Here is an 11,356-nt window from a genome sequence, read left to right as displayed (position 1 = left end):
CATTGCACAACCCATGCAGCTCTGAATAAAAGTACTTATTTTAATGCCTGTGACGGACCACGTTATAAGCGTGCTATATTCACAGTCTTGGCCTATTTCAGCATATCTGAAAAATGATGCTGAAAAAATAGACCAAGCTGTGAGAATATAGCGCAAGTGTGTCAGTCCAATAGTGTGGAAAATGTTGCTTGTGCAATGATGGAGGACTTAACTAGCCACTGAATAGATATTACACACTAGAAATGCCTTCCATATAGATTATAGATCAATAAAAGGAAACCACTGTTTGCCAGTGGCTTGGTTTAAGCCCATTTAGCAAGCTCTCTGTCTCTTAAACTTGCCTGACATTATATATCGCCATCTCATTTGAATTTCATAATGACGATGAAATATAGTTATGAGTTGTAAATTTAAGAATCGATTGGCTAGACTTTTGGACCACCAAATACACCCACATTGCATTTCTTATATTCCTGGTATTTTGGACTATTTGACCTATTGACCAATCAAGATTGAATTCAGTAACTCTAAGCTGTAAGCAGCTGTAAGTGTGTTTCACACTGAACTGCGCTGCAGACCGTTACCTTCCTACAGCGAATCTAATCTAAGCACTCGGTTTATGTCGATTGCTTACCGACCCATGGGACGACGGGCTAAATTATCATGGTCCGCATAGTGGTAGTGGTTTACGCATTTCATTTCCAGTCGCGAGGTTGCGGTTTCAATTCCTGCACAACAAAAAAATCATGTCAACAATGATTTTGTAAATTTAATGTATGGACGCTATGCGTGTGGACAAGTGCTAAGGTAGGCAAGTGCAGTTGGCTAGTAGATAGATTTAACGGTACGGCACCTCAGTAATGCACCGCCTGGTGTGGCCTATTCCAATTGCGCCTGCGTAATACTGGACATGCTCAAAACCTTATTTGGTAATTGTATTATTGACTGAACGTAGCTAAGTCCTGTTTTAACTTGACCATTTGGCTGTCTGTAAATTTGTTTGTATGTTCCATTTCAACAAGATGGTGGCCATTTTAATGGTTCAGTAAAATAAGATGGTTGTATTTGAATGCCATTCTATTGAATGTAAGATCAACAGGTAGGTAGGTATATTGTGGAAAATTATTTTATAAAACAAATATGACATTTCTTTATTATTTTAATAAGCCATTTTGGTCACGATTGTAACTGGGGTCGGCCCTGAGCCAAACAGCGCCTTGGCAAGTCGGTGCCCGGAGCGGACTGTCCAATTGAGCCTGCACAGGGCCGGCCCTGAGTATGGTTATCCTCAGGTTTTTTCTTAATAAATACATTGTTCCAAAAGGTCACAATTATTTTTGATCTGAGGCAACAAAAAACTTTAAAACACCCCTCAGTGGTTTTTCCTCATACGTGAATAGTTCTTGGTTGATTTCACCAACTAATGGAATGAGAAAGCGAAATATTTTTGTAAATTACTTATTATTCATTATTTAGTCTAAAGGCTCGGTTTTGGAACGATCTACCAACTCTTGCAATTCTTTACAATGCAGAAGATATAGGTTTGCTACTTCTTTTTTTAAATTCTAAACAAATTCCTTCGCACTGCGTACAGCATCCCCAGCATAAATAAATCACTCACATGGGGATCTGAGTGGTTTATGTTTATAAATAAGTTGGGGATCTTATCGCTTTATATTTCAGAATAGTTATATTATAGTAACTTTAAACCCCTATTTTTCAATTTACAAAATTAAAATGACATTTAAAAAATAATATTTGGAGTACCTACCTATTTAGTATTACACGCAGCCAGTGACAGGATTTAAAAGAAACGGCTTGTTTTTAAAATAGAAAATGAGTAAAAAAAGACACACTATTATTGGAACCACTAAATAAATTGGTCTGTAAATAAAGTACATTCTTACTAAGTGGCCTGCTTCTCAATGAGCGCCTGATTGGACCGCAGCGCTCTGGCGGTAGAAAACACAACGTCCCGGTCATATGACTTGGTCACTTGTCTAAAAATCTATTGATTAGAATTTTGCTCACAGCGGGTTCTTCTTGTCCAATTTTCCGAAATGGCTAGCCAAACTCAGGGAATCCAGCAGCTCCTGGCCGCTGAAAAGCGAGCTGCCGAGAAAGTATCGGAGGCAAGAAAGCGTAAGTAACAACCATTTTGCACGAATAACATTTTTTTACTTGTCTCTGAAACTTTTTGGGTGTAACCCCTTTCATTTTCATTTTTTGGTGTTTAAAACCCTTACCAGAACCACAATTACTGATAACTGTCTTTAAAATATGTCTAAGCAATGTTTATTGTACAGATTTTGATGAAAACACCAAAGTTTGTCATTTTTTCTTTTATTTCCTATGACCCTTGACATTCTTTGAAGTTTATTTCAAATCAACAAGAATATAAACCCTGTGGGGTTGTAGTTATTTGCATGCCTAACTTAGGAAACTGGGTAAATTGGTATCTCGAATAGATTTATTCAATATAGTTTGATATTATTTTTAATTTCATGCAATAGGCAAGTAACACTTTCTCAAGCTGTCTTTTGACATTTCGTTTTTTTTTCCTACTGCCTACGACGCACTGTTATCTAAAATCCAATCTTGTGACTGAATTTAACGTAATTTAGAGAATTTATTTACAAAATGTCTTGAATCACCCGGAGCCTATTATTATTATTTATAATTCTTGCTGAAGTCCGAGTCATTGGAAAAGAGTTTTCAGTATATGTTTGGGTGTGATTTAATTGTATTCAGTGATCATTGTGTGTATTTGGTTTGTAGGCAAAGCCCGCAGGTTGAAGGAGGCCAAGGAAGAGGCCCAGGAGGAGATTGAGAAGTACAGGAAAGAAAGAGTGAAGCAGTTCACAGAATTTGAGGCCAAGGTAAGATTAAGATTATTTGTAAGGTAAACTTTTACAGTTCCATGATAACTCAACACAAAGACTATCCAACACACCTTTCAAAAGTGATAAAGTCAATGCGATGAAAAAAAGTATTATATAAACCTTACCTATTCAACCTAGTTTTTTTCATGACTTTATATCACTTTTTAAAGGTTTGTTGAATTGTCATTTTGTCTAGTTATCCGGTCACTCTTTAAGCATTTTTTTAAAAAACAAACTTTTGATTCAACTTAATAACGAGAAGAAACGACTATTTCAGTTGTCCGATATGGAAAATAGTGTAATATAATACTAATAATATGTTAAAATCTAAATTAATATTTTACGCCATTAGTATGGCGGTCATCTGTCATATTATTGAACCATAGGTTTTTAGGCTATTTCTTTTATCTATTTTAATTAAAACCATATTCCTACAAGTTCTAAACCGTTCTGTGACTATTTATTTTATGTAATAACAGAAATTCCATATTCAAAATTATCTTAAATGATTTACTGAAATTGACTATTACCATAACTTTTTACCGATATCTCCTCTGTAACCTCTCAATTTTTTATCGTAAATGACTTGTGTAGTAAGTGGTATGTCAATATGTGGTTTTGAAGCATTTAAACTATTATATTTAATTTGTGTAATGGCGCATTCGTTAAGTTTTTTTTTTTTTACATTTACCGCGAATTTATTCTATATATTTGCCAAATATGATTTAAGATTTTCACGGCCAAAAGTATTTTTGTTATTTGTTGCAGATGTGTTATTTAGAAATAACAATAAATAACATATCTGCCCTGATGATGGACACTGCAATGCTGTCCGAAACGTTGGCTAAAGAAGGAGTTAGCACAACACGGCATAACAACCCAAAAACAAATAACAAAAATAAATATTTGCCCTTTTTTCCCACTTGCCACACTTTCTCTCTGTGGTGGCAACACCGTATGATGCTATAATACATAATATTATTTTCTCTCCAGCATATGGGATCCCGTGAGGATGTGGCCGCCCGCATTGAGCAAGAGACCAAGGTTAAGATCGAGGAGATGAACAAGGCGGTGGCTGTGCACAAGGACCAGGTATGCTCATTCAACAAATACAATAAATTTGATCCTTTAGTGGCCGAGTTGACAAATGTGTCTAGTTCTCACCCAGGCATCGAGCTTTCAATTCCTCTGCTAGTTAAGTAAGTGCTCCATCATTGCTAGCAGCATCTTCTGTGTGTCAGTTTATTCGTAACTCGGGAATGTTTGCCTTTCTTCTAAACAAAAAACATATTTCTCACAATTTCTTGATGGGAAAACTAAAGTAACCCAATTTTCTTTCGTTGACTTAAATGTACTGGGAAGAAAGTTCCATTAGTTTGAAATTGCAAACTCCATTTTAAAGTCTTCAAACACGATTCAATAGAATAATGGTGACAGATCGATGAACAGCGAGATTTTTTTCATTTTGTATATTACTGAAATCATCGCCATCTTTATTAATACAGGCCGTGCTCTAGAAAATGAACTGACAAGTCAAAGAGACTTGTTTTCCGTCTTTTGCACCGGGTTAGTATATATATGCCCTTGAGGTGATTTTTTCACAAATACGGCTCTATACAAATTGGTATAGGTTAGCAGCAAAGATTCGTACCAAACCATGCTAAACCCAGTGCAAAAGTCCGAAAACAGGTCTCTTTAACTATCAGTTAATTTTCTACAGCACGGCCTGTGTTAACAACACACTTTGGCCGGGAAAGGTAGTTCTACCCGTTCGGTCGATTGACGCTTAAGGCCGGGAAGGGTAGTTCTACCTTTTGCGCCGGCCTCATTTCAATGGCAGAAATGACGGAATTATTCAATGTTTTTATATTAACCCAATGCCTGCCCAAGCAATATACTCTGTCAACTATCACACGCCAAGCTATTTCAGCCTTTTTTAAGTTCTCAATTAAATTAATCTTTACGGCATTCCCATTGCCATTGAGGGCTTTGTTTATACTAGATGCTCATTACTGATATCTTTGGTACATACTTGATAAGATATTTGAATCCTCGAGTGTGTCCCGTTATGTATTTTCGACATAAATAATAAACACCGACAGAATAATTGAGTGCGGTGAACCGCCATAGTGCTGACTCACTAACACAAATAAACAAAGAGATATAAGATAAACACTCACATGTCATTATGGATTGTATCGAGTCGGCAACGATTCTCCAACTTTTTTCACATTTTATATTTGATATTGCACTAAATTGTACTACATTTTATTTACACAATGTTTAAAGATTTAAAATTAATATTCTTTTTTCTCGTGGAATATTGTTGAGCATGGCCAAACACATAACGGTACGTTACATTCGCCACACATGTACTTCGTCGCTTTTCTTGTTTTTGGTCTAAGTTTAGTGTTAGAACAAACATAACAGTTTTTATAAGGTTTTTGGGTTTTTTCCTTTGCGGGTATAGGTATCGGCATATGTTTTACTAGCATTTTGGCAGATAACCGTAATGGCACATCTTGTGACGTACATGGACCAACTTCAGGGTGCGATGTAGTATGATATTTTTCTAATAATTGTCTTATCACATATAATTGGAAATCAGGAAAAGTAATGTTTTTGGAAGTAACGGTTTTGTGCATAATGTACGAATTCAGTAAAAATAAATCGATTAAATGAAAGAAAACTTTTTTGTACCACTTAATTGATTTTCTAAGCGAATTTACACTAGTTATCATCATATCCGCTTTATCTACTAAGCCCATGTTTTTATTATAATCTTGAATACAATTTGGCTTCGAAACTACTTCTCCAGTTCTAAAATTTATTTTCCCAGTTGGAGAAACTTTATCATCATGAAGCGTCGTTAACATGTGAATTTCTCTTTTGTCGTGCCATTTTAATGCCATCAGTGAATCGGAATACTGAGAAGTAATTTCCCCTTTCTTCAATTTGTTGAATTTTGGCATGTTTTTACGGTTTTTTCGCACCGTTCCACATGCGTTAGTTTGGTGGTCATGCAAAAATTTAAATAATATTGGACTAGTGTACCAATTATCTACATATAATTTGTGGCCTTTACCGAGGTAGTCATTTAACATAGTGGTGACAACAGCTCCTGAAGCCCCAAGACATTGATTGTCAGTGACATCCGTCCCATCTCCACAGTAAATAATTATATCTAAAATATAACCTGTCTTCGAGTCGCACAAAATAAACATTTTTATTCCAAACCGATGGCGTTTGGATGGAATATATTGTTTAAACTTAAGACGTCCTTTGAACTCTATAATACTCTCGTCAATGCAAAGATTTTCGTATGGCACCATTGTTTCTTTGAACATTTTTCGAGTGTGATTGACCAGAAGTTTAATTTTATTTAATTTGTCACCAGCAATTTGAGAATCAGGGTCTGACATATGCAGCATACTCAGCAATATCTGGTAACGATTTCTTGCCATCGTCTTGCCAAATATATTACTTGTCAGAAGGGGATCTTTTGACCAGTGCTCTTCTATCGTGTGGTGCTTATTTCTGGTCATTAGCATTGTCACTGCAATAAATATGTAGAGTTCATTAACTGATGTATCTTTCCACCTGCGAAGCCGTGAATGTTCAGAAATAACTTTATTTCTAATAGTCGCTTGATAATATTTGTTTGTCTCCTTGACAATTTCGGCCATTATATTTGTATTTAGAAAGTGTTCAAAAAAATTTATTTCCGGGGAATTTTCTGATAATAATGGGGTCGCGATTATTCCAGATGGAAAATCATTAAATTGATGGATGATTGGTTTAAAATTTCCGGAATTCACAGTCCAATTTCCTGACGAAGTTCTTTGGGTAACTTCAGTCTCCATAGGCTCATCTTCATTGTCACTAAGTTGCGTTATAATATCTGAGTCATCATCACTTTCCTCAATTTCAGAGTCAATATCGAGGACGAATTCTCTTATCTCTTCTTCATTGAGATCGCGTCTTGACATATTTAGGGATATTAAAAATAAAGTTTCAAAAATGATTTTATAAAAGTACACACGAAAAGAAATATCGAACTAAATTAAAAAAAAATACGCAAACTAAATTCTCAATTCGGGAATAAAAACTCAAGTCCACATTTCCGCCGAATATTAAAAAAACTTTTAGAACCACACCACAGAGAACGTAATAAGAACCACGTGATATCCACACACACGACGCTGCGATGGCGGGAGATTCAAACGACTGCGTCAAGAAATCTGTTGACCTTTTTTGGATGCTGTTTTTCGTAGTATAAACAATTAAAATTATCATATTTTACCAGAGATGTCGCAAAGAAACAGTTCATAATATTTTACAAAATAATATTTAGCCCCATCTACCGTTAGAACTTAGAAATATCATCTTCGAAACATTCATACTGGCGATTTACGTGATACGGCGTAGATGGCAGTTGTGGCACGGATCGTTCGTACGCCGATACGCGTAAATGGCAGCGATTGGGTTAATATTATTTACGAATCTCTTTATAAAGGTCCCAACTACATGTACATAATTGTCGAATCGTAATGCAAGTCTGTTTTTTAATATTTATTTTCGCGCCTTTCGTTTACATCGGTATTTCAACAAAAGAATAGTAAATTATTTGTTATTGAAATAATTCAATTCCTGGAATGAGGGTTTTTATGGACGTGAAACCCGATTCGAATCTCTTTCTCCGTTCCGCGCCCACTCAACTCCTATATGCAAACGAGCGAGAGATGTCGGACGTATTTAAAGAAAGCAGGTATGAGCAAATACCGATAGGCGGACCGTAATAAACATTTTAAAACAAATTAAAAAATTTGCGCAGGACTTCTCACAAAAACGGCGCTGTATAAATTAGCCAAATATTATTATTATTATTAATGACTGTATTTGCGCTTACCTGCAGAAAATCAATGTTATATGAAAAAGTCTGCTCTGAGATATTGACAGTTAAACATTTCATTTGACCGTAGTTAGCATTTACACATTAAAAGTCACATAAATTTATATGCAATAAGGTATTTCAATTTTTTTTTTTTTTTTTTTTTTTTTTTATAAATTTAATTTAGATTAAATTTGATAATATTATTATTAAGTTCTGCAAGTGTTTTAGTTTTTTATTATTGTGACAGCTGTTTCGGCTTACAAGGCCATTTTCAAACTGTGGTTAGTCCACATTGAGACGACGTTTTTATACTATTTCAAATTTAAATTTTGAAGGTGCATACATTGATTTATTACTGGTTACACCGATGACATGATCTATTGTTGGTTAAACCAATCTATGTTTTCCCCTCAGTAAATGGTAATGGGTTCTTAATTATTTACTAATGACTTTATTGCTATGAATTATTTGGGTGCATTATACTGCTTGGGTTTTGTGAAAATACTAAGAAGTGGTGAGTAAATTATTTTCCGTACTTTATTAATTAGTGTTAAATTTGGGTCATTCGTTCGTTTATTGATTTCTAATTGTTCAAGTAAATTTAATCTAATGCCCTTTTTTTCTATATGCAATGGTTTAGGACCCTTGTTGTTAAGTGGGGTATGATTATTCACCAAGAGATGTTCTGCGAATTTTGAGGATGTGTTTTTATTATTATAACATCGTATATGTTCTTGGAATCTAGTTGAGAATGCCCTCCCCGTTTGTCCGATGTAAGTGGCGTTACAATCGGCGTGGTCACATTTTAATTCATATATGCCACTGTTGTTGAGTATAGGGATTTTACTTTTAGAGTTTTTAAGGCTTGTTCCTAAATTATTGTTTGTTCGAAAAGCTATATTTAAACCACATTTTTTAATTTCTTTTGCAATTTTTTCAGATATTGGGCCGAGGAATTCGAGACATGCAAATTTTTCTATATTTTTGTTATTTACCGGTAGATTAAATTTACTTGAACAATTAGAAATCAATAAACGAACGAATGACCCAAATTTAACACTAATTAATAAAGTACGGAAAATAATTTACTCACCACTTCTTAGTATTTTCACAAAACCCAAGCAGTATAATGCACCCAAATAATTCATAGCAATAAAGTCATTAGTAAATAATTAAGAACCCATTACCATTTACTGAGGGGAAAACATAGATTGGTTTAACCAACAATAGATCATGTCATCGGTGTAACCAGTAATAAATCAATGTATGCACCTTCAAAATTTAAATTTGAAATAGTATAAAAACGTCGTCTCAATGTGGACTAACCACAGTTTGAAAATGGCCTTGTAAGCCGAAACAGCTGTCACAATAATAAAAAACTAAAACACTTGCAGAACTTAATAATAATATTATCAAATTTAATCTAAATTAAATTTATAAAAAAATTAAATGGAGTTCTACGAATTAAACACAAAAACAATAAATAAGGTATTTCAACTTATGGACAACACTTTCATGTTTTCTTTATCAATTTATTTTAAAGTTTTGAGTAAAGTAAGTGAATAAAGGTAAAACAAAAACAGAAAAATAACCCCACTTTCCCATAAATCAACATTAATTTGCTTTTTCTTAACGTTGTGTTTCTATAAAATCAGTTTAGGTGTTAGTTTCACTGCTGAGTTTATCAGGATCATTTTCATTAATGATCGGACAAAACTGCTTTTAATTTTCCAGCCAATCAAAAATTCCAAGCGCAGACTGCACCAACCGTCAGTTTCAAATTGACTAGACCTAACTCTTGTACGGAAAAGAGCACACGCGGTACCGACTATATTTTAAAATCGATTTTTGATGTGTACATAGTTGGGTATATGACGTGTTATTTTAATGGCTTTGCACAAAACAGCGTTATTGTGATAACGCTGTTTTTCTGCAGGTGTACTCAATTGGCTGACAGGTTTTAAGAAGTGCGTAATATATATTATTGTATTTACAAATGTAATTCTTCAATTCCAGGTGGTCATGGAGATTCTGAAGCTGGTGTACGAGATCAAACCCGAGCTCCACATCAACTTCCGCGTCGGGTAATCTCCCCCCCACTCCAACGCCACCCGGCGGCCTGTCACGGGGTGTTACCAACCAACCAACACCTCCTGGCCGCTCCTGTACTCCCGTCCCCGGTACACTCGCATCAAGGGGGCCCGCTCCAATCATCAGGCTATTAAATGACCTCCAAACGTGGCACATCATGCTTACATAACGTTTACATCCTATCTACGTCATGTTTGCATAGTGTTGATACAACTTTGTCATCTTGTTGACATATTGTCTACATAAAGTTTACATAATGTTCATTTAACATCTACATAACGTTGGCATACTGAACAGTCTGCGTTGTGTTAAATCACGTGGTCATCTTGTCGCTACGGTTGGTCATCCGTGTGTAAATATAAAATCCCGATACACATGTAAATATTATTCCAAATTATCCCTGCTATTGTTTACCATCTAGAAGACGCTGACAATATTAGATGATCGATTCAAATTAGGTGTGCAATTTTTTTTATTTCTTATTGTCACTTATTTTGTTTTGAAAATCCACATATTAATGCTAACGTACAAGATTTTGAACTTCGTGAAACTATCAAGTAATTGTTAATCTTCTCTCGAGTTTATGAGTATTGTAATCTTGTTTCTGATCAGAGTTCATTTACTATTATTTAAGCCTAATGTTTGGTGAGTTATTGTTTTAACTATTAACTTAAACGCCTTTGTATTGTTAAAATATATTATAACCAGTTTGTTAAAATACGCTGTTCACAAATAAAATGTTCTACATAATTAATAAATAAAATATTTATGAATTTCATCTGTGTTCAAATTTAAAGGTAGAATGTTACACTAGAATAATGTTAAAATAAATGGGTAGGAATATATTGTAATTTTTGTTTTAAAGGCATGGTGCAATTTTGTAAGCTTGTCGAAATCAATTTCCTTACTCGAAATTTACGGCTTGAAATTATTATACATAATTTAAATGGTTTCTAATTTTCAATGCCTCAAACAATTGAGGTCGTTTCGGGTTGCAATAGAACCCTGGCTAAAAGTCAATGGGATTCTTGCGTGATATACACATAATATTTGGCTAATTTATATAGCGCCGTTTTCGTGAGAAATCACCTCAAGGGCGCTGATTTATATAAATCATGAAAAAGCTGTTAATTTCCGAGTTTGGGATCCATACCGTCGTAAGTTAGTTTATTTTCTTTTTAATATAAATTTTGATGTATTTATCATTCCACGTATATATTCCTTGTTACTCATTACCATGTTTGGCCGAATGTATGTACTTTGAAATTAAATTCATGATTGTTTATTGTTGTCGTTTGATTTACACTATCAAGTACATAGTTGATGTTGGTAGTTGTGAGAAACCATTTTATTTTTGTTGGAAAACCATGTTATTTTGGTTTGCAGAGATGGGGAACCATTCTCATACTAATTGGTCGATTTGAGCGCAAGTTATTATTTATGTACAGTATTAGTGTGAAATAAAAGATTTTATTTTAAATTGTTATTT

General features: G+C 34.4%; 1 protein-coding gene across 1 annotated transcript; it reads left to right on the top strand.

Moving 5' to 3' along the window:
* The first annotated feature begins 1,977 nt into the window (after positions 1 to 1,977).
* Positions 1,978 to 11,152, top strand: Vha13 (V-type proton ATPase subunit Vha13). The gene is made up of 4 exons (XM_089648821.1): positions 1,978 to 2,142; positions 2,779 to 2,879; positions 3,876 to 3,974; positions 9,793 to 11,152. The coding sequence occupies exons 1-4, from the start codon at positions 2,061 to 2,063 to the stop codon at positions 9,862 to 9,864; spliced, it is 354 nt and encodes a 117-aa protein (XP_089504947.1). The 5' UTR covers positions 1,978 to 2,060; the 3' UTR covers positions 9,865 to 11,152.
* The last annotated feature ends 204 nt before the right edge of the window (positions 11,153 to 11,356 follow it).

The sequence above is a fragment of the Hesperophylax consimilis genome, chromosome 28 (assembly GCF_061612785.1).
Source record: "Hesperophylax consimilis isolate HC1 chromosome 28, BYU_Hcon_1.0, whole genome shotgun sequence".
Classification (NCBI taxonomy): domain Eukaryota; kingdom Metazoa; phylum Arthropoda; class Insecta; order Trichoptera; family Limnephilidae; genus Hesperophylax; species Hesperophylax consimilis.
The sequence above is the reverse complement of the archived record's forward strand: the minus strand, read 5'-3'. Positions and strand labels throughout refer to the sequence as shown.